The sequence below is a fragment of the Lagenorhynchus albirostris genome, chromosome 13 (genome assembly GCF_949774975.1).
Source record: "Lagenorhynchus albirostris chromosome 13, mLagAlb1.1, whole genome shotgun sequence".
Taxonomy (NCBI): domain Eukaryota; kingdom Metazoa; phylum Chordata; class Mammalia; order Artiodactyla; family Delphinidae; genus Lagenorhynchus; species Lagenorhynchus albirostris.
Window position 1 is genome coordinate 9,446,435 of NC_083107.1, and position 27,858 is coordinate 9,474,292.

At 50.1% G+C, this 27,858-nt stretch overlaps 1 protein-coding gene across 1 annotated transcript; it reads left to right on the forward strand.

Moving 5' to 3' along the window:
* Positions 1-727: 727 nt before the first annotated feature.
* Positions 728-27,670, forward strand: SNRNP200 (small nuclear ribonucleoprotein U5 subunit 200). Its single transcript, XM_060168584.1, has 45 exons — positions 728-869; positions 1,390-1,553; positions 3,011-3,182; positions 4,170-4,362; positions 5,426-5,481; positions 6,674-6,772; positions 7,177-7,329; positions 7,435-7,534; positions 7,698-7,834; positions 8,422-8,505; positions 8,597-8,770; positions 9,059-9,196; positions 9,426-9,581; positions 10,147-10,317; positions 11,793-11,986; positions 12,205-12,328; positions 13,325-13,474; positions 13,711-13,821; positions 14,382-14,513; positions 14,683-14,871; positions 15,230-15,427; positions 15,831-15,983; positions 16,096-16,176; positions 16,517-16,600; positions 17,252-17,358; positions 17,665-17,783; positions 18,081-18,235; positions 18,350-18,539; positions 18,705-18,878; positions 19,849-20,009; positions 20,320-20,547; positions 20,885-21,076; positions 21,167-21,345; positions 21,538-21,689; positions 22,548-22,656; positions 23,204-23,312; positions 23,824-24,013; positions 24,111-24,275; positions 24,509-24,630; positions 24,906-25,049; positions 25,137-25,313; positions 25,601-25,761; positions 25,844-25,925; positions 27,039-27,131; positions 27,229-27,670. The coding sequence occupies exons 1-45, from the start codon at positions 825-827 to the stop codon at positions 27,370-27,372; spliced, it is 6,411 nt and encodes a 2,136-aa protein (XP_060024567.1). The 5' UTR covers positions 728-824; the 3' UTR covers positions 27,373-27,670.
* Positions 27,671-27,858: the final 188 nt, after the last annotated feature.

Consider the following 27,858-nt stretch of genomic DNA (forward strand, 5'->3'; position numbering starts at 1 on the left):
AGGTAACCATTTAGCTATTCGTTGCCATTCCACAGAGCAGAACTGGTTGATTGGGGGAGGGCAGGGGTGCCTTCTGGCCCTGGGGGGCTTTGTTGTTGGAGAGGAAATTAAATCACTGTCTTCAAGGAGTTGGCCCCGCTGGGAGGGCAACTGCTTTCCCTGTTGTTCCTTGAGCGGTGGAGAGGGCCCTGCTGCGGAATGTGACAAGCGTACTGGGAGCAAAATGGGGTTTCCCGGATGCCCAGAACGAGGGTTTCGGAGGCACGGGTTTTAGATGGGATGGGGGGGGACAGAGCTTTTTTTCAATTGTTTAATATAGAGGAAAAACCCAAAGGAAGATACCAGATACCAGAAACACACACACAACACAGTTCAGTCCCTCGCAAGGTGCTTGAGTTTCCTCTGCCGGAAATGGGGCTCATTAGCCCCTCCTTGCCTGCAGAGCTCACACGACTGTTACCAGGGGAAGAAGCGCGTGGGACAGGACAGCGGGCTAAGCAGGCATAAGATGTGAGGAGTCCTGGGGGACGAAGGCCGGAACCCGAGATAGGGAGAGTACTGGTCCGGAACCGTCTTTCGAGAGTCCCGGGATTTGCCGGTCCCGCCCACCGAGCCCGCACGGTCGCAGAAAACCGGAGCGCATACCCCGGAGATATGCCCCACCAGCACTTCCCGGCGCACGACCCGGAAGCGGAAGGGAGCCAGTCTCATTCTCCTTCCTGTGCGTCTTTCCTGCGTCAGGCGCGGCGGTAGAGGAGATCGGCGGCTGTCTGTAGCGTGTGGTGGGGGGAGCGGAGCTCTGAGACCCCTGAGCGTCCGCCGCCATGGCGGATGTGACCGCTCGTAGCCTGCAGTACGAATACAAGGCGGTGCGTGTGGGCTCGGCGGAGGGCTCTGGGCTGAGGAGGCCGGTGGGGAGCGGGAGGCTGAGGAAGGGAGTTTCACTCTGAAGGCCTACGGGAGAACCGCGAAATCAGAGGGGCAATCAGGTTCAGGCGAAGGAGGGGGTACATGACGATATGAATAACCCCACTGGTGACTGGGGCGAGCAGGATGGGCTAAGAGCTCTGCTAGGAGTGTTTGTTCCCTGTCCCCTCGGCGCTGTTCCCGACCCCTTTCGTATGTCATCTCCAACGTGCCCGACAGTGTTCCCTGGGCGGAGTTATGAGCAGTGTTAGGAGCAAGGATTGTTCTAACGATTTGATTGCCCTTCGCTCATGCGCAATTATATGATGCGCTTCTTAAGGAAAACATCTTTTTATTCCGACTAGTGATTTTTGTCACTTCTTTGCCCCAGTTCTTACTTCCTTTGTTATCAGCTGGTATCCCTTTGGTACCGGCATTGGTCCTGCTCCTGTCAGAGTTTCGATAACACTGTGATCTTTTCAGAACTCGAATCTTGTCCTCCAAGCTGACCGCTCTCTCATTGACCGGACCCGCCGGGATGAACCCACAGGAGAGGTTCTGTCCCTGGTTGGGAAGCTCGAGGGCACCCGGATGGGAGATAAGGCTCAACGGACGAAACCACAGATGCAAGAGGAAAGAAGAGCCAAGTGAGTAGCAGGGGGAAAATGATTTTTCTTCAGACCCTAAGTCCATTTTCCCTTGGCATTTGAGCAGTGTTTTTTTTGCCGAATTGCTTGGTGCAAGTGAGATGTCAGTGACATTAAAACAATTCAGTAAAGATAAAAGCAGAATCATAAGAATCGAAAGGTTCTTTGGCCTAAACAAGTGTATCTGAAGTGGAAAACAACTTTTAGATCTTTTTTCAGCATGTGTTTCTCATCCATAGAGAGATCTTAATTTTCTTCATGGTATTTTGAAGATTCTTGGTAAACTCTTTTTTTTGTTTTTGTTTATCTATTTTACATATAGTAGTTTGTATCTGTTAACCCCTCTTTTTTTTTTGGCTGCGTTGGGTCTTCGTTGCTGCGCACGGGGGCTACTCTTTGTTGCGGTGCGCGGGCTTCTCATTGCGGTGGCTTCTCTTGTTGCGGAGCACGGGCTCTAAGCGTGCGGGCTCAGTAGTTGTGGCTCACAGGCTCTAGAGCGCAAGCTCCGTAGTTGTGGCACGTGGGCTCAGTAGTTGTGGCTCGCAGGAGAGCGCAGGCTCAGTAGTTGTGGCACACGGGCTTAGCTACTCTGCAGCATGTGGGATCTTCCTGGACCAGGGCTCGAACCCGTGTCCCCTGCATTGGCAGGCGGATTCTTAACCACTGTGCCACCCGGGAAGTCCCGTTAAACTCTTGTCTCAGTAACTCTTCTCACTCTTCTCTTTTATTACTAACTTACCACCCCTACTTCTTTTGTCTGCTGTTGCCCACTTCCAGTTTTGTTGTTATAAACTACCATTCAAGCGTGAAAGGCAGGTGTTTTGTTTTGCTTTTTTGTTGTTTTTTTACTTTTGCGGGGTGATATATTTCCAAACTTAAAAAAAATCATTGAACTTTATCTCACTGTTATCTTTTGACCCTGATCGTCTGTGTCTTCCTCTTCTCTCATGATGAAGTCTCAGAAATTCGTAGGCCCGGTTTTGATTAAAGCAGTTGTATTTGAAATGAGTAACGTATCATTGGTCCTCCACTTTGCGGAGTGTGACTTCTTTTCCAGGAATTGATGGCAGTAGATTCCTTTGGAGCTTCGGTTTTCTGGCTAGAAAAAGAAAATATGTCTGAGGGATAAAAAGCTAGTCAAAATCCAATCATATATTGTCATACAAAGTAGAAAGGGTTGTCTCTTTTAAATGAACGTGGAGGATGTCTCATTGTAACGTTTAGTGCATCTAGTGAGAGAATGACAGAGTATTCCCTTTCTGTTACTGTGTTCCCATAAAGAAATACTCGTGCAAGTGACTAAGGCCAAATGGGAATCACTTGCTGAGGTACAGATTTGTGGTTTTATATTACCTGTGTGTCATGGAGCTGAGGGGAGGAGGGTGGGGTGGGCTTCTTTTAGTCTTGCCTTTGAGAGGGAAGGTTCTGCCCGTTCAACATCATACTCTGTCCATTAGGCGAAGAAAGCGTGATGAGGACCGGCATGACATCAACAAGATGAAGGGTTATACTCTGCTCTCGGAGGGCATTGATGAGATGGTGGGCATCATCTACAAGCCCAAAACTAAAGAGACCCGGGAGACCTACGAAGTGCTGCTCAGCTTCATCCAGGCTGCACTTGGGGACCAGGTGAGGCAGCCAGAGGGTGAAGCCATGTTTTTGGAGAGGGAGGAAGTCACACCTGGGAGGCACCAGAGGAACCTTGTCTGTGTATTTTCCTGTGTGGGCCATACCGATACGCAGAAGTGGCTCATACTTATAGAGCACTTACTTTATATGGGATAGCATTTTACATGTCTTCTCTATTTCAGTTCTCATGTTAGCTCTATGACTAGGTGCTATTAATACTTACTTTCCATTCTACGGAAGAGAGGTGTGAGGCAAAGAACACTTAAGTAATCTTCCCAAGTCACAGAGTAGTGTTTGGCAGACCCAGGATGTAAGCCCGGGTAGTTTATATCCAGAATCTGTGCTCTTAGCATTATACATGTAATTAGATTAAGGAGCTCTGTGAGTCTCTGAGAGATGCTGGTGAGGTGGCTGCTAGAGGAGGTGAGGATAAAGAATCACCACAGGTTTGGCAGGCTAGGGCAGGACTGCAGAGCGCCTCTCCCGTCGGGAGAGATGTGGCACACTGCTGTGGAAGCCGTGTCTGTCTTCCTAAGACCACTTACCTGATTTTTTGAAACAGATGAGTCTTCCTTCAATTGTGTGACCTTTCGTGGCAGTTTTTTTTTTTTCTTTTCCTTGCGGTATGCGGGCCTCTCACCGCTGCGGCCTCTCACCGCTGCGGCCTCTCCCGCTGCGGAGCACAGGCCCTGGACACGCTGGCCCAGCGGCCATGGCTCAGGGGCCCAGCCGCTCCGCGGCATGTGGGACCCTCCCAGACCGGGGCACGAACCCGCGTCCCCTGCATCGGCAGGCGGACTCGACCACTGCGCCACCAGGGAAGCCCGATGTGGCATTTTTAAATTAACATTAGTGAAAATGGTGGGAACCTGGTATGCAGGTTTTAAAGAGATACAGCTCTTCACATCCTATTGTCACGTAAAGCTGGTCAGTGATGTTCTATGTCTTTGTCTCGTTGTTCTAAATTTTTCTTTTTTTTTTTGCCAGCCACGTGATATCCTTTGTGGGGCAGCTGATGAAGTTCTAGCTGTTTTAAAGAATGAAAAGCTTCGGGACAAGGAAAGGAGAAAGGAGATTGATCTGCTGCTGGGTCAGACAGATGATACAAGATACCATGTGTTAGTGAACCTGGGTAAAAAGATCACAGACTATGGTGGAGACAAGGAAATCCAGAACATGGGTAAGTGAGCTGTTTGTGTCCTGACCATATGAACTGGGTGCTCGTTGACCCCTAATGTGATCTTCTAGCCTCAGCCATTAAAGTATCTGAAAGATGCTTTAAAAGGTTTCCAGGGCTTCCCTGGTGGCTCAGTGGTTGAGAGTCCGCCTGCCGATGCAGGGGACACAGGTTCGTGCCCCGGTCCGGGAAGATCCCACATGCCGCAGAGCAGCTGGGCCCGTGAGCCATGGCCGCTGAGCCTGCGTTTCCAGAGCCTGTGCTCTGCAACGGGAGAGGCCACAACAGTGAGAGGCCCGCGTACCGCAAAAAAAAAAAAAAAAAAAAGATTTCCATAACCTATTTGGTGTTTTTGGAGGGGTTATGATTGATGGACGCCAGAATCCCTTGATTCCGGGAGCCATTTCTTATTCTGAGACCCTTTTATTGTATAGAACATGGGAGAAAACTTGGAGAGGGCCTGGGTGGAGGGTGGACAGGCAGAGCAGGGCCGTTTCTACGGCCGGCAGATTGGAGCAGGCCTTGCTGGTGGCAGCACAGAAGGCTTTCTTTTTTTTTTTTTTTTGTAAATTTATTTTATTTATTTTTGGCTGCATTGGATGATCGTTGCTGTGCGTGGGCTTTCTCTGGTTGCATCGAGCGGGGGCTACTCTTCATTGCGGTGCGCGTGTTTCTCATTGCAATGGCTTCTCTTGTTGCGGAGCACGGGCTCTAGGCGCGTGGGCTTCGTTAGTTGTGGCGCGTGGGCTCAGTAGTTGTGGCTCGTGAGCTCTAGAGATCAGGCTCAGTAGCTATGGCGCATGGGCTTAGTTGCTCTGTTGCATGTGGGATCTTCCTGGACCAGGGATCAAACCCATGTCCCCTGCATCGGCAGGCGGATTCTTAACCACTGCGCCACCAGGGAAGCCCCAGGCTCTCTTACGTTGATCATTTGTCTGTTAGTCCTTAGACCTTAGGTCTGTCCTGAGGAGAGGCAAGTCAGGCAGTTAGGGAGGAAATTAACTCCCTAGTGCCTCATTTTACTAACTGTTCCCTGTCCTCTTTTTCTAATCCCTCACCGTTTCAGATGACAACATTGATGAGACGTATGGTGTGAATGTACAGTTTGAGTCTGATGAGGAGGTAAGTGATAAGCAAACAGACCCAGTCTCGTCTTTTTTTTTTTTTTTCAGTTGTTAAGGTGAGGGGACCACTTCTGATGTAAAGAAGTGCCCTAACTTAAGCCAGATAAGTTTTATGTGTTGTATTGGTGTCAAACTTGGGCATAAATATTATTTCGCTGAAAAATTGTTATGGTTATTTTTTGGCTTTATAAAGCAAATTTGAACTTATAAATGTAAATTAATACAATAATTGAACATAAACCAAGTGGGTCAGGAAAAAGAAAGAAAAAAAGGTAAGTATAGCGTATACTTCATTTCGGGAATGTGTTGTCCCGTTTTACTGCATTTTAACCATACTGTGATAATTTTCCTCTTTCCAGTACTGTGTCCTACTGCCAATTTCAAAAAAAAATGCACATTTGCCGCAGAGCATGGGCATATTTTGTACGTGGTTGTTTCAGTAACAGTTGCAGCAGCCACTGAGGTTTACCATCTAATTAGAATTTCTTGAATGTAACTAATAGGAACAAGTGGGGCACTTGAAAAAATGTGCAGAGTTGCATTCGAGTTCTTATTGGGTGTGTTTGGCTTCCTGAAAGGTAAAACGCCAGCTTTGGGATATCATAAACTAGGACAGGAAGAAGGGGTAGCAAAGGAGAGTCAGGAGAGAGCACCAAAACTGGGAGCCTAGAGGGCTGAATTTTGGTCCTGTATCGGACAGGTCGTTTTGCTTCAGTGTCTCCACCTTTCAAACGATATGATTGAAGTAGGTGACTGCTGAGCCCCTTTCTCCAGTAGAGTTAGTAGGATTTCTTTATTTTAAGTAGCAACAAACTAAAAGAATGCTTTGCTCATAGCATTCGTTCATTGAACAAATGCTTATTATTAAGGACCTGCTTTTAACATGACCCTGTGCTTAGTACATATTACACCTGTAGGCAAGTATGTGCGTAAAGACAGTAGTGAGCAAGCGAAGTGTGGCCTCTACATTTCTGGTCACTGTGTGCTTTCCCAAGTGTGCTTCTGTATTGGTCCTTCTGGTAAATGTACTCTGGAATGAGGCTGACCCTGGTTCCAGTAAGTTGTTGGTTCCACCGCAGAAGCCTTTGCTCTAACCGTGGAGCTTATTTTAAGTGACTTGAGGGAGAGGTTCTGTGGTGATGCCAGGATCAGCTCCAGGTCACGAGTTGGAGTTGGGGCTGTTTCCACAGGAAGGTGATGAAGATGTGTACGGGGAGGTTCGAGAAGAGGCATCGGATGACGACATGGAAGGGGACGAGGCAGTGGTGCGCTGCACCCTCTCGGCTAATGTGAGTACAGCTTGCTCTTGCCCGCCCCTGCAGGGCAGGTTATTTCTGGGTGTAGCACTTCTTTCTCATACCTAGGTCCTGTCATGTATTATTTATTAAGCTACCTTTTCATAGGGTGAGCTGTGATAAACATTTCGTGTCTTGATTTTTCTTAAGGTTTCAGTCAGTCACCCTCTTTCTCAAAGGCATGTGTTGATGAAGTCTTGGTGGGTTTGGTGTGCTCATGAACTCAGTATAGCAGATTCGTCATCCCCCCACCCCCCTCCACCCCCCGCCCCCACCGGAAAGTCCTCAGAAGAGGGTAGGCTGTGGGTGGGTGGCCTGCAGAGCTTTGTTGCTGGATGATAAGAAAGCACGTGGGGCAGATGGAGACACAGTGAGCTCAGTGCCTGGTTACTTTGTAGCTTGTGGCCTCAGGGGAACTGATGAGTTCCAAGAAGAAGGATTTGCACCCTCGGGATATTGATGCCTTTTGGCTCCAGCGGCAGCTCAGTCGCTTCTATGATGATGCCATTGTGTCGCAGAAGAAGGCAGATGAAGTCTTGGAGATTTTGAAGGTACAGCCGGGATAATGTTTTTGTGTTCCGTGTGTCTTAGCAGATGGGACAGTGTAGGAAGCAGATGGCTGTGTCCTTAATCGTGGTGTTATCTTCTCCCTGCAGACGGCCAGTGATGACCGGGAATGTGAGAACCAGCTGGTTCTGCTCCTTGGTTTCAACACTTTTGATTTTATTAAGGTGTTGCGGCAGCACAGGATGATGAGTGAGTATGTATGGAGAACGCTTTTGTGTCGTAGGTAGGTGTGTGGTAGAGGTTGTGTTGCTTTCATAGCCTTACCACTTGTTTCATGTATTTTTCTTTCTACCCCAGGGTTGAAGGTTGATTTTGTATCTCACCTTCCCTTTCTTCCTTTTGCTGTTGACAGTTTTATACTGTACCTTGCTGGCCAGTGCACAGAGTGAAGCTGAAAAGGAAAGGATCATGGGAAAGATGGAAGCTGACCCAGAGCTGTCCAAGTTCCTCTACCAGCTCCACGAAACGGAGAAGGAGGATCTGATCCGGGTAAGGGCTGGGTTGGTTTGTCTGTCTGACTCCTGAGCTAGAGTGTTTGCTTTGGAAAAGAGACACTAGTTAGAAGATTGCAGCAAAAAGCTAAATTCCTGTTAAAGCAGGAAGTTGAAGAAGTGAATTATTTCTCCAGATTCTTTGAGTTTGGTCATTGGTACAGTGTGGAATCAACACCTTCACGCTGGTGTGGTCGAGAGACTGCTGATGAGCTGCTGTCGTCACCAGCACCTGGGCCCTTTGCTGCTTGTTCACACAATAAGTCATGGTGTCTGCTGGTAGTACAGGAATACAATGCATGTTTGCTGAACACAGAACCCTCACTCTGTCCCTTAAGGATAGCCCTTGATGCTGCATTGTTGAACGTCGACTTTTGAAATCCCAGGACTACGTATTGTCCCTTGAAAGTGGTTTGATTTCATCATTCTGGTGGTCCTCAACTGTCTGAACGTAAAGGGCCACCTTTCTGTTTCAGGACTTACTAGTCAGCACCTGTGAGTCAAGCTCAGCCAAGGGACTGGAAAGGACAAGAAGCTGGGATGGTGATGAATCGTTGCTATTCTTTCTGTCTTTCTGCATCACAGGAGGAGAGGTCCCGGAGAGAGCGAGTGCGTCAGTCCCGGATGGACACAGATCTGGAAACCATGGATCTGGACCAGGGTGGAGAGGTAGGTACCAAGGCCATTTCCAAGGCTGTGAGGGATGGAAACTCCTTTGCTCAGCTTGCTCACTTTATATTCTTGTTTTTCATACTCGCAGGCACTGGCTCCGCGACAGGTTCTGGACTTGGAGGACCTAGTTTTTACCCAGGGGAGCCACTTCATGGCCAACAAACGCTGTCAGCTTCCTGACGGATCCTTCCGTCGCCAGCGCAAGGGCTATGAAGAGGTGCATGTGCCTGCTCTGAAGCCCAAGCCCTTCGGCTCTGAAGAAGTGAGTGAATTGCTTTTCTAAGTTTTCTGCTCACTTTGCCTCCCTTCCAGTTTGGATTTCCACCCATTGACCACAGTGTGGCCTTGTCCCACAGATAGTTTATTCCAGAAGTGGAAGCTGCTGCAGAGTTTTCCCGTTTTGATTTTGAGCCCTGGGGACAATACTGATCTCTCTGGTCTGGCCTTTAGTGGAGCGTTATGCAGGGAGGTTGCCGGGAAGTGCAATCTCGCAAAACCACAGTCTGCTCAAGGGTGCTGCTAATGTGATGTGCGTGGCATTTTTTTCTAGCAACTTCTTCCAGTGGAGAAACTGCCCAAGTATGCCCAGGCTGGATTTGAGGGCTTCAAAACACTGAATCGGATCCAGAGTAAGCTCTACCGTGCTGCTCTGGAGACGGATGAGAATCTGCTGCTCTGCGCTCCTACCGTAAGCACTGCCCTGCCTGCTTTTTTCTCGTGGAATGCGGTGTATATTTTAGGTGGCAATATTGTTCATCTCCATCCTTAACCCCTAATTCTTTATTCTTTGGTGGAGGAGATGTTAAATGGTAGGGTAAAATCCACAGGACATGCTCTGTTTTGGTGATAAGCCCTTAGAAATTGGGGTAGTGAGCATAACGAGGTACACAGGCCTTCTTGTCCTTGACCTCCCATAGGGTGCTGGTAAGACCAACGTGGCCCTGATGTCTATGCTCCGAGAGATAGGGAAGCACATTAACATGGATGGCACTATCAACGTGGATGACTTCAAGATCATCTACATCGCCCCCATGCGGTCTTTGGTGCAGGAGATGGTGGGCAGTTTTGGAAAGGTAAGGGGATAGAACCTTTCTCCAGAAGATACTGGGGGACAGGCCTGGTGCTTCTCTGCTTCTTACCTTAGGGCATTTCTGGAATGCCTTGTGTGGTGTTTTTTTCTCCTTCGAAGGTGGAACTTGACCCAAGTACAGAGTGTTTGTGAAAGGAGAAAGTCCTGGATCTCTTTTGGGCTTTTACAAGGGTTTACCATCTTTTTAATCTTCTCCTTAGCAATTTTCTGCAGTTGGTATCATTTGCATTGTTGGAGTATTTATGAAACACTTACATGGGTGGTTGATAATAGATCTAGTGTTATTCCAGGTCTTTTGTCTGCAAGCTTCCATTTCCCCCTATTGTGTGCAGAGCTCCCAGGGAGCATTTTTCTGCTTCCTTACCCTGCGTGTAAACTTGGATTTGTTTTATAAATAAATGTTCATATGCTCAACCTCATACACTTGATATTTCCCTGAAGGGTTGATACCTACCTCCAGTACCCCACACTCAGACTTCACAGACAGAGAGTGTGGAGTCCAGGCCCCCTCCAAGCATTTTTGCCTGATGTGCCTTTCCTACACCCAGCGCCTGGCCACGTACGGCATCACTGTTGCAGAACTGACTGGAGACCACCAGCTGTGCAAGGAGGAGATCAGCGCCACTCAGATCATCGTCTGCACCCCTGAGAAGTGGGACATCATTACCCGCAAGGGTGGGGAGCGGACCTACACCCAGCTCGTGCGACTCATCATCCTGGTGAGCAGGGGGTCCTTGTGGGAACACAGAGCCCAGGCCTGGTTGAGGAGGGGTTGCTGGGTTTTAATGCTAAACTTTTCTTCAGTGCCTTTCCTCCAGTTACTGGCCTTCGTAATGGCAGCTATTGTCCGCATTGCTCTTACTGCTAAATGAGAATCTGCACCGAATTGAAACACTTCCCAGTAGGTGCATGCTCTTTGCCATATCATTTATACTTTTTTTATGTCAAATATTTTGAAATAAATGTAAACAGAGAATTGAAAAAAACTATTGATGCTTATGTCCTCCCAGAACATTAAAGGGCTTTATAAAGAATCCATTCTCAGAGAGAATGAGTAAGGAGTCAGGATATTGTGTCCTGTATACACAGAAGCCCCCAGGGAGGAATGACAGTCTGAGTGCGGTTTCTTTTGGTTGTCTGGGGAAGCAGAAAGGAGACCTTGCATGTTGATTTGCAGCATTCTAGAGCAGGGTTGGCAATCTGTCGCTACTGATTTTTGTTTTGTTGGAACACAGCCATACCCATTTGCGTATTGTTCACAGTTACTTTTATGCTGCAGTGACAGAATTGAGTATTTGTAACAGAGACTGTATGGCCCACAAGCCTAAAATACTGACTCTCTGGCCTTCAAGAAAAAATTTGCTAGCCCCTGCTTAGAGTCTGCTACTCAAAGTCTTGTTAGAAATTCAGAGTCCTGGGACTTCCCTGGTGGCACAGTGGATGAGACTCCGTGCTCCCAATGCAGTGGGTCTGGGTTTGATCCTTGGTCAGGGAACTAGATCCCACATACATGCCTCAACCAAGAGTCCGCATGCTGCAACTAAGAAGTCAGCATGCTGCAACTAAAGATTCCCACGTGCTGCAAGAAAGATCCTGCGTGCCACAACTAAGACCCAGCACAGCCAAAATAAATATTTTTTTTAAAAAAGAAAGAAATGCAGAGTCCCTGTCCCCACTCCCACTTGCTGAAATACAATCTGCATTTTAATAAGATCCCCTCCTGCCTTGTGTGCCTGCTGCAATTTGAGAAGCACAGCCTTAGGCTATGTGGATCCTTCATTTGATGACTCAGAGTCTTCATTTGATACAGTTCGTTCTTGGTAAAGATAACTGCCCAGAGGTAAAACCTTATTTGATATAAATACGGTCTGATCAGAAGCTTTATCTTTAGTAAAGGAATTTTCCTTTGAGTGGAGTTATGAATTCATTTACCCGAAGTATCAGATTTTCTTACCGTAAAGCATTGTTTCACTGAACTGTAGCAAAGCAGCCCGTGGTTGGAGCATGTTATTTCCTGGGGTATTTCATGGTGAATATCATCTCATCCTTTGGGTTTCCCTGGCCTTGGGATCCCTTTTCTTGTCTTCTTTATTTGGCATATTAGGTGTATACCTACAAAATGGGAATACTCTTCAGGAAAGGCGGCCACATTTCTCTAGTCCTACAGGTAATTTGCTGCCCTCCCATTCCTTAGGATGAGATCCATCTTCTCCACGATGACAGAGGTCCTGTCTTAGAAGCGTTGGTGGCCAGGACCATCCGGAACATTGAGATGACCCAAGAGGATGTCCGACTCATTGGTCTTAGTGCCACCCTCCCCAACTATGAAGATGTGGCCACCTTTCTGCGTGTGGACCCTGCCAAGGGCCTATTCTACTTCGACAACAGGTATAAGAAAAGACTGGGAGAAGTTTAACCAGGGTGACCTTCCTGCTGTCCTTCTTTTCCAAGGAGCTCTATTAGATTGGGTTTTAGAATGGCCTTTGGGTTTTGATGTGATACGAATCCAAAAAGAGGAATATTGCTCCCTGGCAGCGAAAAGGACTGTTTATTTCCTCAGTACTTTTGTCTCAGAAGCCTAATTTGTCTAACTGTTGAACTTCTAGCTTCCGCCCAGTGCCTCTAGAACAGACTTACGTGGGCATTACGGAGAAAAAAGCTATCAAGCGTTTCCAGATCATGAACGAAATTGTCTATGAGAAAATCATGGAACATGCTGGAAAAAATCAGGTCTGTCATGGTTTCTCATTATTCTTGAACTCTGTTCTTTTGAATTTTTGACTTACTGATAGCCAAGCAAGACTGACTAAGATAAAGAGAGAAGACACAAAACAAATCACCAGTACCAGAAACGAAATGGAGTATTACTACAGAATCTGTTACATTTGAAAGGATAGTAAAGGAATACTGTGAACAACTTTACACATGGATTTGACCGCCTTAAGGAGATGGGCCTATTTCTCAAAAACAACCAACTACCAAAACAGCCTTGATGAAATAGATAATCTGAATTGTCCTGTAACCATTAAAGAAATTGAATTTGTAATTTAAAAACTCAAAAAGGAAATCACCAGGCACAAATAATTAATTTGTCTGTCTACATTATCAAGGGTTCTTCCATAAAAGATTTGGGTGACTTATACTAAAAACATAGCAAAAATAAAGATAAAAATTAGAAACTAGTGAAAGGGCATTTTACTAGTAAGTATGATCTAATTTTTTTATGGAACATTGAATATTTTGCCTGATTAAAAAAACATAAGAATTTACATGAAGACACAAATCTTTTCTTGGCACTAAATACTTGGAGGACTTTATTTCCTACAAAATAGTGCCTGTCTCATACTGAGACTTACTTCCTAAATCCATTTATAAAGGCCAGTGCCTGTTATTTTATATAACGTTTTAGCAGCTGAGAATCTCATCAGGTACCTGAACACAAATTAATTGAGATTCCTGAATGTGCATTCATATTATATTTAAACTTGCTGTTAAAAGATGGGGTGCTAAGAGTTAGTTTAGTTTCCCAGTTACAGGACCCTCATCACTGTGCTTGGTAGGTTCGTTCGCTTAGGGTCTTGCGGGCACTGTTAGGCTTCTGAGCCAGACCTCAGTTTCTTGCCTGATCGTGGTGCAGCCTCTGCTTCTGCTGCTGGTTCCTCAGGGGCGTGGGGGTGACTGTCAGAGTGTGTCTCTTGACTGTGGAAAACTGCGGCTTCTACTCAGGTGCTGGTGTTTGTCCACTCCCGGAAGGAGACTGGGAAGACGGCCAGGGCCATCCGGGACATGTGCCTGGAGAAGGACACGCTGGGTCTGTTTCTGAGAGAGGGCTCGGCCTCCACAGAAGTCCTTCGGACAGAAGCCGAGCAGTGCAAGGTGAGGCGAGACAGGCCCAGCTCTCTCATTCCTACCTGGTAACTGGCTCAATCCGAGTTGTCCCAGTGGTCCTCCAGGAGTGTGAGGTGGTGCTCTTTCACACAGGGTGAGGTTTGATTGGCTGTGGATATGTGGATAGGTGAGGGGCAGAGTCTCAGCTGAAGAGATTTGCTTTGTCTCTGGGGGAGTTCCTTCAGGAAGGCTCACCTCATCACCTGTTCTCTTCTGTTTCCCAGAACCTGGAGCTGAAGGATCTCCTGCCCTATGGCTTTGCTATTCATCACGCGGGCATGACCAGAGTTGACCGGACACTCGTAGAGGATCTTTTTGCTGATAAACACATTCAGGTGAGGGTGGGCAAAGCACGGACAGAGAAGACAGGAAACATCGGAGGTTGTGGCGTATGTTTGTGCCTGGTACTTCGTTGTTTCAGGCTCAGGTAAACCAGGTCGGAGAGTTGGGTAGGTACAGTCAGTGTAGTGTCATACCACCTCTCCCATCTCTTCACATCCTGCATGCGGGAAGATGAGTGAGTTCAGGAAAGCACCTGAGAAGCCCAGCAGAGCAAGCATGTTGGTGACTCCACATATTGTCAGACATAGGTCAGGACCTTGTTCATTCCCTGTCTCAGGAGAGCCCATACTTTAACTTGTTTAGTAACCTTAAGTTGATTCATATAGGTCTGCATATCTGTCTCTTAAGTGTCTCTAGAACCTTGAAATGTTGATTCTCGAAGAGATGAGGAACCCAAGGACTCCTTTCCTCTTTATTCTGGTGTTACATTGGCAAGTATGGGACCCACCTTGGTGCTGCTAGAAGCTCTGAGGCCAGTTGCCTGGAGAAGTTGAGGATGATAATCCATGGTGGTAACGTCCGTTTTCCTTATTACCTTGCCTTGCCTCTGTAGGTTTTAGTTTCCACGGCAACCCTGGCTTGGGGTGTGAATCTCCCCGCGCATACCGTCATCATCAAAGGCACCCAGGTGTACAGTCCAGAGAAGGGGCGCTGGACAGAACTGGGGGCACTGGACATCCTGCAGGTATGGAGCTTTTGAGTTTATTCTCAGTGGGGAAAAGCATGCTGTGTTTTATACACAGGAGGTCCAAAAGATGGCAGATGGAAGGCGAGGTTCCATAATGTAGAAGCCTGGAATCAAACCCAGGAGCTCTGTGGCCATAGCCGTCTTGGTTGCTCTCTCTGACCTATAGATGCTGGGACGAGCAGGAAGACCTCAGTATGACACCAAGGGCGAAGGCATACTAATCACTTCTCATGGGGAGCTGCAGTACTACCTGTCCCTCCTCAATCAGCAGCTTCCTATTGAGAGCCAGATGGTATCAAAGCTGCCTGACATGCTCAACGCGGAAATCGTGCTGGGGAACGTCCAGAACGCAAAGGTAGGGGAGGGCTCTGTCCTTGGTGCCTCTTATCTTCTCCAGAGAGGCCAGGGTGCCAGGAGTGAGGTGGTCTCGGTCATTGTGCTGTGGGCCTCAGCACCGGGGTCCTCCAGCCCTGGGCCCCACGTCTCTCAGTGTAAGCAGGCTCTCAGGCTTCTTGGGTCTCTGGCTGACAATTTCCCTTGTTGCCAAAATCTTAGAAAGGACTCTGTTTTCTTAATAATGAAATATTATAAACGTTCACAAGACAGTATAATACGTATCGTCATAGTTGGGAATTAACATCTAAGTGCTCTGTGGGAGCTTTTCACTTGGACATCAGCTCTGCATGCTAAGGCCCATGATCTGTTTCTTATAGGATGCAGTGAACTGGCTGGGCTACGCCTACCTGTATATCCGAATGCTCCGATCCCCAACCCTCTATGGCATCTCTCATGATGACCTCAAGGGAGATCCCCTGCTGGACCAGCGCCGACTGGATCTGGTTCATACTGCTGCCTTGATGCTGGATAAGAACAATCTGGTCAAGTATGACAAGAAGACGGGCAACTTCCAGGTGAGTGGGCTGAGGGACGGAGGTCCCTGCAGAAGTTGTAGCCCCAGGAGACAATTTTTCAGATCACTGTCTTGATTCAAGTACTGCCTAATTGCCCACTGCTTGGAACAGCAGAAAAACAAGTGGCATTGGACTGTGCCCTTTGAACCTAGGAACTTCTAAAATGGTGTAAAACCTGACGGTGCTTCCTTTCCATATCTTGAGCTGTGGCAGCTGATCTAGTTCTCTTGTCTGTGTGGGCATCAAGTCACACTATAGGTCAGTTTATTGGGCCATCCTTCTTCCTGTGCTTGGGCCAGGCACTTGTATTGCTGTGTGTTCACCCAGTGGGCACCTCTTGTCCACAGTGAGAGGTTGCCGCTTGTTAATGATCAGCTTTGGATTGAGTCTTCCTTCTTTGTAGGTGACAGAACTCGGTCGTATAGCCAGCCACTACTACATCACCAATGATACGGTACAGACCTACAACCAGCTGCTAAAGCCCACCCTGAGTGAGATTGAGCTTTTCAGAGTCTTCTCCTTGTCCTCAGAGTTCAAGAACATCACTGTGAGAGAAGTGAGTCCACTCAGCGTGTTGGAACTGGAAGTTGGTACCCACTGCCACGTCACTGGTTGGTTCTCTCCTTGGCCTCCTGGCTTTTTCTTGACCTGTTTCCTTCTTGTGGCAGGAGGAGAAGCTGGAGCTGCAGAAGTTGCTGGAGAGGGTGCCCATCCCTGTAAAGGAGAGCATTGAGGAACCCAGTGCGAAGGTGAGCCCAGCTCCTCTCTGCTTGGGGTAAGGGTCAGGTGGTTTTCCTGATCTTCTAAAAGATGAACCTTAGAAAAGAATTTAAAAAATAAAAAGATAAATAAAAATAAAAGATGACCCTTGAGTTTGGGTTTGTTCTTGGTAATCTGCTCAGTTCTCCGAGTTTCTGCATCCTTCTCACATGTTCTTTTTTACATGGAGTAACAATTATTTAATGTCTGCAAATCAAGAGCTCTAGAAGGTCTTACCTGGCATGGATGCCCAGAGCAGAAATATATTCACTTTTTCGGATGGTTCAATCAGTGATCGGCCTCCTTCTGGCTGATTTTCCTTTTTTCCAGATCAATGTGCTTCTCCAAGCTTTCATCTCGCAACTGAAATTGGAGGGCTTTGCGTTGATGGCCGACATGGTATATGTTACCCAGGTGAGGGCAGGGTTGTGCCACCCCTGATAAGTTCCCATCCCGTGTTCTGTGTGTGTCTGGTAAAAAGTAGGCCTGACACTAGTGAGGGAGAAGGAATGCTGAGTTGTGCCCCAGGTGGCTTGTTGGCTGGTGCGCGTGTGGTACGGCCGCTCTGTTTTACTGATCTTGAGCACGTGGGAAGGTGAGGCCTTTACAGAGATGCTGGGGAAGCTCCACGTGGAGATCGCAAGACACGGTGTCTGCTTCCCTGTGGAGAGGGACTTCCCATTACGGCTGCTGGGCTCCTAAATACACCCAGAAATGGCAAAAGACTTTAATAACTACTCTTTGTCTTTTTCTCAGGGCAAGTCACTAACACCCTTACTCTTGCTAGGACTCTAAATGCTAAATGAGTCAAAAGCCTTAAGACCAGGCAGTGAGTGGAAGGTTACAATGCTGGGCGCGGAGCTCTAGCTGCACTTCTCTGACTGTCCTGCGTCAGCCAGCGTCTGCTGGGGGTGGGGGTGGGTCATGACAGAGGGACTTGGGTTTTGAGTTGATGTAGCTGGTCGTATCAGAGCTTGAGGTAATTAAACCCTGTGTCGGGTGGCTGCATTATTAGGTCTGGGGACAGTGTGGACTTGACAGGGGGAATGCTTCATCTTTCCCCAGTCGGCTGGCCGGTTGATGCGTGCCATCTTTGAAATTGTCCTGAACCGAGGCTGGGCACAGCTTACTGACAAGACCCTGAACCTCTGCAAGATGATTGACAAACGCATGTAAGGCCCAGTGAGCTGGAAGCTGGTCACAGGGTGGGGGTCCCCGGGCCGAGGGTGTGGTGGGAAAGCCTTAGAGCGCATCAGATCTCGCCCTGATGTGTGAAATATGCAGCTGGGTGAAAGTTGAGAAGGGGGCAGGCCCTTTGGGGTGCAGCTGAGGAGTCGGGGAGGGTGGCATAGTTGGAGATGTCTGTCTTCAGCATTCGTGTTCTGTGGGTCACAGCTCATCCGTTGGAAGCCGTGAGGAGGGCAGTTGGTTCCAGGCCCCGCACAAGGGACTGATAGCTCTGTTTCCTTCCTGGACAGGTGGCAGTCCATGTGTCCTCTGCGCCAGTTCCGGAAACTCCCTGAGGAAGTAGTGAAGAAGATTGAGAAGAAAAACTTCCCTTTTGAGCGTCTGTATGACCTGAATCACAATGAGATAGGTGCGTGGGAAGCCATCCTGCTCATCCGCACAGCTCAGATGTCTCCCTAAGCCTGCCTGCTTTCCAGTTCCTAGGCCTCGTGCCCTGACATCCTGGGCTCACTTGTCTTGTCCCACTAGCAGTAGGCTTGCTCTTGGTCTCGGGGCTTTGAATCTTCTGGGCCCACTGAGAGTGGAGGGAAGAACCTGCCCTTCTGGAGTGGAATCCGCCCGTTCCCCTTGGTGGCCCTCAGGGCTGCGTTTGCAGGTACCTCAGGCAGGCTGGGCTGCAGCCCCGTGCTCTCTTGTGTCCTCGTAGGGGAGCTTATCCGCATGCCCAAGATGGGGAAGACCATCCACAAATACGTCCACCTGTTCCCCAAGCTGGAGTTGTCGGTGCATCTGCAGCCTATCACGCGCTCCACGCTGAAGGTGGAGCTGACCATCACACCCGACTTCCAGTGGGATGAAAAGGTCAGGCTGTGTGAGGCGCAGGGGCCTGGTTTCAGAGGGATCTTGAGGAGAACGGGATTGGAGGGCTGAGTTACCGCCAGCTCATGCTCCTGTCACTTGTGCCCCTGTGGGCAGGTCCATGGTTCCTCAGAGGCGTTCTGGATTCTGGTGGAGGATGTGGACAGCGAGGTGATCCTGCACCACGAGTACTTCCTACTCAAGGCCAAGTATGCGCAGGACGAGCACCTCATTACGTTCTTCGTGCCCGTCTTTGAACCGCTGCCCCCTCAGTACTTCATCCGTGTGGTGTCTGACCGCTGGCTCTGTGAGTGCGTCTCCTTCGCAGGGTCCCCTGGGCCAGGTCCTCCCGGGGCAGTTAGATGAGTGTCTTGCCCCTTGTACTGGGCCAGACTTGGTTGGGGAGAGTGCTGTGTATGCTGCCTTGGGGTTCCCAGTGTGCTGACTGCCCTTCCCGTTTATTTTCTGGCAGCTTGTGAGACCCAACTGCCTGTCTCTTTCCGGCACCTGATCCTACCAGAGAAGTACCCACCCCCAACTGAGCTTCTGGACCTGCAGCCCTTGCCCGTGTCTGCCCTGAGAAACAGTGCCTTTGAGAGCCTTTACCAAGATAAATTTCCTTTCTTCAACCCCATCCAGACCCAGGGTAGGTGTTTCCATTTCCAGGTGAAAGGTTCCTTTGGAGGCCTTTTAAGGTCCCCTGGAGACAGGTAGGTTCTGCGGGAGGAGGGGGAGGAGGGCCCTCAGGTGCTTGGCAGGAGTGGGAGCTCATCAGTGCCAACTGTTGGAGCAGCCAGGACGTTTTCCGTTCTCAGAAGCCCTTGGTTACTATTAGATTTGCTTCGCTTCTTTGCACGTCTCCCTGAGGAGGGTTGGTAGAGCAGGTCTTACTATCACGGTGCACTGTCATTTCTCAGGCTCAGGAGGCTCCAGTATTGAACCAGAGTGTGCAGCGTTGACCGAGGCCTCCTCTGCCTTCATTGCTGTAAACGACAGCTGTGTTCGCAGAGCACGCCCCATGTTCTAAGTACTCTGGGCTGGGTGCACCCCAAGTGTTTTCTCTTTCATTCCTTCCACAATCCTGTTTGAGATACCAGCAAACAGGGATTTACCATTTGAGATACTACCATCAGTGTCCTGTTCTACAGATGAGGAAACCGAGGCAGGGAGAGGCACCCCAATTGAACCAGCTAATAAATAGTAGAACTTGATTTTAACCCAGTCTGGATGCCAGGGCTTACGTGTTAGGCTTTTTACCTTCTCTGTGTACTTGATTCTTTCCAGGAAACACAGGAGAGGGTTGGAGGGGCAGAGGAGGGGAGCCAGTTCCCCTTGGTTCGGCATCCTGTCCCTGAGAAGCAAGGAGGGAGCCCTGACCTCCTTTGCTTCTGTTGTCCTCCCGCAAATCTCCAGGGGCCCTGAACTCTTGATCTTGGTCCCTTCTCCTCCTCTTGTGTGGGAAGGAGCGGATGAAGGGGAGAGATGTCGCAGGCCCGACTGCAGCTGGGGGCCGTGTGCCATCACCTCTCATGGTTGCCATTCTGGGCTGACTGGCTGAGTTTCCTGCGCGTCCGAGTCTCTCTCCGTGTTCATGCTGCCTCTCTGTCGCTTCTCAGTGTTTAACACCGTGTACAACAGCGATGACAACGTGTTTGTGGGGGCCCCCACGGGCAGCGGGAAGACCATCTGTGCGGAGTTCGCCATCCTGCGGATGCTGCTGCAGAACTCGGAGGGGCGCTGTGTCTACATCACCCCCATGGAGGCTCTGGCGGAGCAGGTGTGTCACGTGTGAATTTTCCCAGAACCCGTTTTCATCTCTGAGTCCACATCAAGGTTTTCTGAGCCCTGAAATTTGCAGAGCCAACTGGGGCAAGACTGTTTGCCTGCTGGTGGCCATTTCCGCAGTCGTATACTAAAGGGAAGCTCTCCAGTCACTTATAGGTTGGTGTGTGATTACGAAGTATTTAGCTTGAGATCTCCAGGGTGACAGGCCTCTGTGTTTGGCTTCCCACGTTTTTCTCATAATTCATGAACTGAAGCCTGACGTGGCCTGATGTTTTTCTGCCCTCCCGCTGCCCGCCTGCCAGGTGTACATGGACTGGTACGAGAAGTTCCAGGATAGGCTCAACAAGAAGGTGGTGCTCCTGACGGGGGAGACCAGCACGGACCTGAAGCTTCTGGGCAAAGGCAACATCATCATCAGCACCCCCGAGAAGTGGGACATCCTTTCCCGGCGGTGGAAGCAGCGCAAGAATGTCCAGAACATCAACCTCTTCGTGGTGGATGAGGTCCACCTTATCGGGGGCGAGAATGGGGTATGGCTTGACCTTGCAGCATAGAAGCGGGGCTGGGACCAGCAGAGTAGCCTTGGCCTTGGGCCTTAGGTGAGGACCAGAGACTAGGGCTTCTCCCAAGAGGATTCTGCCCATCACCTTATTCTGAAAGGATGATCTGAGACTTTTCTGTAGTTTTCTTGGAGAGTACCATTGCTTAGTGGAGATTGGCTGTGGAGGAGGTGGACCCAAAGACGGGAGAGCCCCTAATCACAAGGAAGAGTTAGGAGATCATCTCGAGGTTGTTGGGCTCCACACGAAGGTAGCTCAGGGCTGAGGATGGAGCGCCGGGCCTGCAGTGACTCCCGCCCCTTTTCAGCCCGTGCTGGAGGTGATCTGCTCCCGGATGCGCTACATCTCCTCCCAGATCGAGAGGCCCATTCGCATTGTGGCCCTCAGCTCCTCGCTCTCGAACGCAAAGGACGTGGCCCACTGGCTGGGGTGCAGCGCCACCTCCACCTTCAACTTCCACCCGAACGTGCGCCCCGTGCCCTTGGAGCTGCACATCCAGGTGGGACCCGCTCTTCCCGTTCCCACGTGGCCTCATGACGTCCTGGGCTCCCTGGGTTTGTAACCTCCTTTCTTCCTCCTCGGTTTCCAGGGCTTCAACATTAGCCACACGCAGACTCGCCTGCTGTCCATGGCCAAGCCTGTGTACCACGCCATCACCAAGCACTCGCCCAAGAAGCCCGTCATTGTCTTCGTTCCATCTCGCAAGCAGACGCGCCTCACCGCCATCGACATCCTCACCACGTGTGCGGCTGACATCCAGCGGCAGAGGTGGGCGGGGCCTGGCTCCTGGGGGCCCGTGGGGAGGTGAGGGTTGGCTCAGGTGAGACCGGCCTCCTGCCGGGTGTTCTGTTCACAAGGGTGGGGTGGCCCCCGCCTGGCTCGGGGCTGGGCGACGCACAGCTGGAAGGGTCTCTGCAGGGTGGAAGCGCTCTGGGCTGAGTCAGTGCTCATGCCGCCCAGGTTCCTGCACTGCACGGAGAAGGACCTGATCCCCTACCTGGAGAAGCTGAGTGACAGCACGCTCAAGGAGACGCTGCTAAACGGGGTGGGCTACCTGCACGAGGGGCTCAGCCCCATGGAGCGGCGCCTGGTGGAGCAGCTCTTCAGCTCAGGTAGAGAGCAAGCCTTGAGGCGCAGAGTGAGACTAGATCCAGAGGTGTCACGGGGGCGTGTGTTGTTGAGCTTCTGGGCGTGGGTGATATTTCTTTACAGCACATTGGTCATTTTCAAAATATTGATACTTACCAGATTATTTTGTCTGTTATCTCATTTGATTTCAGTACTCTTGTGGTGAAGGTGCGACAGATATTACCCCTACTTTCTAGATGAGAAAGCAGGCAGGCACATAAGGTTGTGCTCTTTCAGAACCTGGTTTTTCAGACCAGGACATTTGGCCACTAGACCTGGTTTTCTACGGATTCCAGGCTCAGCAAAGTGTTTGGGCCTCTGTTTCCCTTGGGTGGCTGTGTGCCTCTGTCCCTTGTCGACGTCAGGCATTTCACGCAGAGTATTATTTTGACAGTGCTTAGTGGAGCTGCAGTGGAGGTGCTCCTGCCAGAATCATTACTGTCACCCTTTGACCCCTGAATCTGTCTGGTTTGTGGCACCTTCAGAGCTCGATTTTGCTACCATGTACTAAGCCAGCCCGTGGCTGAGTCAGCCTTAGCACTTTCCAGCCAGCAAGGCCCATCTGTCAGGCAGGAGTGTGAGCCTAGCTTTCCCTGGGCTTGGGATTCTGTTCCAGGATTACCTCGTTTCCTCCAGGGTAGCCCCCCCAGCAGAGCAACAGTGACATAGAGCCACCTCCTGTAGTACCGAGTTAGCCCCTTAGTCATTAAACCTTGTCCCTGGTAAGCTTTGCTCTGAGTTCTGAAATGTAGCACAAGATAAGCCACTACCTGCCCAGGAAGCAGCAGGTCCTGCCTCAGCCAGGGAGCCCTGTGCTTAGTCTCTTCCCTTCTGCTGCTCAGGGGCTATCCAGGTGGTGGTGGCTTCTCGGAGTCTCTGCTGGGGCATGAATGTGGCCGCCCACCTGGTGATTATCATGGATACCCAGTACTACAACGGCAAGATCCACGCGTGAGTACAGCCGTGCACTTGCTCTGTGTCAACGGGACCTTCCTTCCTAAGATGAACGTAATACCTGCAAATCCAGAAGTTCACTATTGTGAAGAAAAGGTGTTAGGGAAATAAACAGCTAGCCGGGATTCCACCCCAGCCAGGGTTTTATTTATATGGACTTATTTTTAATGTCTGAATCTGCTTCTAGATTTGGATTTGAGTCGGGTGACTTCATTACTCATGAACTATATAGCTGTAAAGTTTGGAAGCCTGCCTTACATATTAGATCCTTTAATGGGGAGTTATTTGGCTGTTGGCATCAGATGGGTTAATAGCTTTGGTTCAAGGACACTGAGCAACAAAGTAATGACTCTTAACACTTGAAAACTAAAGTGATGTATAGATGATACGTGAAACTAGTGCCTGAGCGTGGGAGCTCATAAACAGTTTTGCTGTGATTGGCCCACGTCTCCCCGTGTTTGCACTTTATTCTTTGACATTTAGGGAGTCAGCCTCCTGAGTGTCTGTTGCTGTGGCTTTGCCTCCTCTCCCCTCCTGTCTCTAGGTACGTGGATTACCCCATCTACGACGTGCTGCAGATGGTGGGACACGCCAACCGCCCTTTGCAGGATGACGAGGGGCGCTGCGTCATCATGTGCCAGGGCTCCAAAAAGGTCAGCCTGGTCCTCTTGCACTGTCTTTTGATCCTGGGCCTCAGAACAGATTCTTTAGTTTCTCTTTCGATAGATGTGTTTACTTATTTTTTTACATTCTGTCTGTCAACTTCTGCCTCTTTTATCTTCCATGTTGCTTTTGTAACAAGCCTCTTGGCTGCGTAGAATTTTGTAGCCTTTGGTTTTTGCTACTGCTGTTGACTCTGTGTGTTGACGTCTTCTCGCTCTGGCTGGTTCCATCTTCCCTCATGCTCTGCTCAGCATGTGGGACTTGGGGTACCCCCTGTCTCTGCTGTAGAAATAACCAGTGATGCCAGTGGGAACAGGCATGCACACCCAACTCTCCAGGTCCAGACCCAGCTCACCTTGTCTGTGCAACTGGTTTCTTCCATTTTGATTAGCTGTGTCTGTCTGTCACATAGGGGCCGCATTTTCCCTTGGCTTTTTTTTCCCCTTGATCTATCTCTGTGACCATATTGTCATTGACTTTCTATTATCTTCTTTCCCATAGGATTTCTTCAAAAAGTTCTTATATGAGCCTTTGCCAGTAGAGTCTCACCTGGACCACTGTATGCATGACCACTTCAATGCTGAGATTGTCACCAAGACCATTGAGAACAAGCAGGACGCCGTGGACTACCTCACCTGGACCTTTCTGTACCGCCGCATGACACAGAACCCCAATTATTACAACCTGCAGGGTCAGTGGCTTCGGAGCATAACCTTATCCTTTTGCGGTTTTCACAGCCCTTGCTCGCCATCTCCCTGTGACTCCCCACTTAGCTCTCACCTTCACAGGCATCTCCCATCGTCACCTGTCTGACCACTTGTCGGAGCTCGTGGAACAAACCCTGAGTGACCTGGAGCAGTCCAAGTGCATCAGCATTGAGGACGAGATGGACGTGGCGCCTCTGAACCTGGGCATGATCGCTGCCTACTATTACATCAACTACACCACCATTGGTGAGGGCCAGCAGGGGCTGGGTCTGTGCAGAGCCTGAGCTGGAGGGATCTCAGGCAGGGTCTGCAGCCCATGGTGGATGAGAGATGATGCTGCTTCCAGTGCCCCATCCGGTGTTTGTCAGAGGCACGCATCGCAGGGTGGAGCTGGGGTAGCCCAGGAGTTAACTCTCTCCTCTCTGCTCCTTTTCTGCCTGCTTTGACTGCTCTCAAATCTCCTTCCCTACCTCTCTCAGAGCTCTTCAGCATGTCCCTGAATGCCAAGACCAAGGTGCGAGGGCTTATTGAGATCATCTCCAATGCGGCCGAGTATGAGAACATTCCCATCCGGCACCATGAAGACAACCTCCTGCGGCAGGTGAGGGCACCTCAGCTTCAGGAGAACTTCCTTGGAGCTGAAACTTGGCCCGCGTGCCCAGAGCACGCGATGCCCCGTCACCACAGGAAGACACCGACCCCTCCTGCCCCGACCTCCCTCACGCACCTCCACACGTCTCAGCCCCACCCCCCCCCAGGCACCCAGCCACCCCTCTGAGTTTTGAAGGGTTGTGAGCCTGGGATAGGTGCTGCCTGAGAATAGGTCTCAGGTAGGGTCACCTCTTCATCATCGGCTCTTTTTCTTCCACTTTCCAGTTGGCCCAGAAGGTCCCCCACAAGTTGAATAACCCTAAGTTCAATGACCCGCACGTCAAGACCAACCTGCTTCTGCAGGCTCACCTGTCCCGCATGCAGCTGAGTGCTGAGCTGCAGTCGGATACAGAGGAGATCCTTAGCAAGGTATCGAGGGGGGCGGGGGGAAGCCCGTGTGGCCTGTGAAGCAGCAGTTCCAACCCTGCCTGCTCTTGCTCTCCTGTCCCTGTTCAGGCCATCCGGCTCATCCAGGCCTGTGTGGACGTCCTCTCTAGCAACGGGTGGCTCAGCCCAGCTCTGGCAGCCATGGAGCTGGCCCAGATGGTCACCCAAGCTATGTGGTCCAAGGACTCATACCTGAAACAGCTGCCACACTTCACCTCAGAGCACATCAAACGTTGCACAGACAAGGTGAGCCGGGCCTGGACCCGGAGTGTCGGGTGGCCGAGGCTGGGAGCCGAGCGTCTTGCACTGGGGGCGGTTGTGGAGGGGAGCCTTCTCATTCTGGCCTCTCTGGAGGTGTTAGCCGTGGAGCTGCTAGAGAGCCTGACGGTTGTGGGCCATGTTCTTTCTGAAGCCGTGTCTTCTTTAGATGATCTGATGGCTTAGGAAGTAAAAGTAGCCGCTCTTTGGAGCCACTTTCCTCTGCTGCTAGTGTGCATTCTCTCTTCTTCCCTGACCTCTGACACCCACTGCAGGGGGTGGAGAGTGTTTTTGACATCATGGAGATGGAGGATGAAGAGCGCAACGCATTGCTTCAGCTGTCCGATAGCCAGATCGCAGACGTGGCCCGCTTCTGTAACCGCTACCCCAACATCGAACTGTCCTACGAGGTGGTGGACAAGGACAGCATCCGCAGGTGAGCCAGAGAGGGCCAGGTGCCCCGCCCCGGGTCCTTGCTGGGCACAGCTGTGACGTGCAACCTGCGTTTCTCCCCACAGTGGTGGGCCGGTTGTGGTGCTGGTGCAGCTGGAGCGAGAGGAGGAAGTCACAGGCCCCGTGATTGCGCCTCTCTTCCCACAGGTGCGTCCTGGGCGTGGCTTCCCAGGGGTCCACTTGAGGCCCTACTGACTGGCTAGAGGCTGGGCTATAAGGGTGCATAGTCACTGAGGGAGGAAATTTAGAGTAATAATGAAGCCACAAGCCTGAGGATTAATCTTGGGGCCATGGGTGTTTTCTGTGGGAGTTTTTGGTGGTGTTTTGCTTTAAGGCAATTTAGGTGACTGGTCGTTATTGAACGCCCCAGTCACGCAGTTGTTGACGTCCGCGGCTGTGAAGAAGCATTTATCTTTAACTCTAAATGGCTCCAGGGGGACTTCCCTGGCAGTCCAGTGGTTAAGACTCTCTGCTACCAATGCAGGGGGCGGGCACGGGTTTGATCCCGGGTTGGGGAACTAAGATCCCACGTGTCACTTGGCCAAAAAAAAAAAAAAGAAGGTCTCCAGGACAGTTGGGCTTTTCTAGTTGGTGTTTCTTCGCTCTCGTTTCTCACAGCTACTTACTCTGCTTCCAGTGCTTGGTTCTTTACCACCAAAAAGGAAATCTGATCCCTTATATGGGAGAATAATTGAAGGCTGAAAGGAGAAACCAGATACACTGTAATGTTTTAAGTTTACGAACTATTCGTTTAATAGGCTCTGAGGAAAGAGTGCTTTAAAGTGGAATGCTTGGGTTTTCTGACAGTGGAGCGGCCAGCAGAGGGGGATTCTTGGTAGATGCAAGGCCTACTTTGGATCCTCTCAGCTGGCAGGCTCACCTCCATGTTAACGTGTTTTTCTCCTCCGGCATATATGCCTTTTATTTAAAAGGGTCTCTGAGGAACTCAAAGCTGCGAGGCCCCAAAGACTAGATGTCTAATAGTGGAATCTTGGATTTAGTGTCAGGTACTAAATGGGAGAAGGTACTTTGGGACAAGGAAATGAGGCAGGACCAACAAATGAGTTCATCTGCCTACTTAAAGATTCATGTGAGACACCTCAGGCAGTTCAGAATCTTAGGTATATCCAATTGTAGTTTGGGAAGAAGTTTTAGAAAGCTTTCTTTCTGGTTTCTGGTTTCTTACTTTTGTAACTTTTCTCTTGGTGTCATGATCATCAAATTTTATGTGCTGACTTTGTTGGCTTTTGGTCACTACAGAAACGTGAAGAGGGCTGGTGGGTGGTGATCGGAGATGCCAAGTCGAATAGCCTCATTTCCATCAAGAGGCTGACCCTGCAGCAGAAGGCCAAGGTGAGTGTGTCCGTGGCCCTCGTGTGCTGTGAGATGGGGCAGGGTGAGAACTCTTCCTGTGTCTGAGCTGGCCCTGAGTTTTGCCTGCTGTCTCCAGGTGAAGCTCGACTTTGTGGCCCCGGCCACTGGCGCCCACAACTACACTCTGTACTTCATGAGCGACGCTTACATGGGATGTGACCAGGAGTACAAATTCAGCGTGGATGTGAAAGAAGCTGAGACAGACAGTGACTCAGACTGAGTCCAGAGGCCTTTGCTCTTGCACAGAGAGAAGAGTTGAACCTTGTGTTCAAGAGTTGGTACGTGTACGCTGTCATGGGACCTCAGTCTTGGAGGCCCGGTCTGTCTGTGTGAGGTCTGGCCAGCCAGTGCCGCCGTAGTCCCAGCCCACCCTACTACTTTCCCCTCCGGCTCCCTTGCCATCCAAACTTCGGATCTAGTGTCTGCAGGTGTCAAGCATAAACTGTGTACACCATATTTAGGCATGTTCTTTGCAGTTCCTTTTGAGTAACACATTCTAATAAAATGATTTGGAGAAACCATTTGTCTTTGCAGTGATTCCAGATTAAAAGTTTCCTTTCTCGGACTTCCCTGGTGGTACATTGGCTCAGAATCCGCCTGCTGGTGCAGGGGACATGGGTTCAAGCCCTGGTCCGGGAAGATACCACATGCCGCAGAGCAACTAAGCCCATGCGCCACAACTACTGAGCCTGCGCTCTACAGCTCA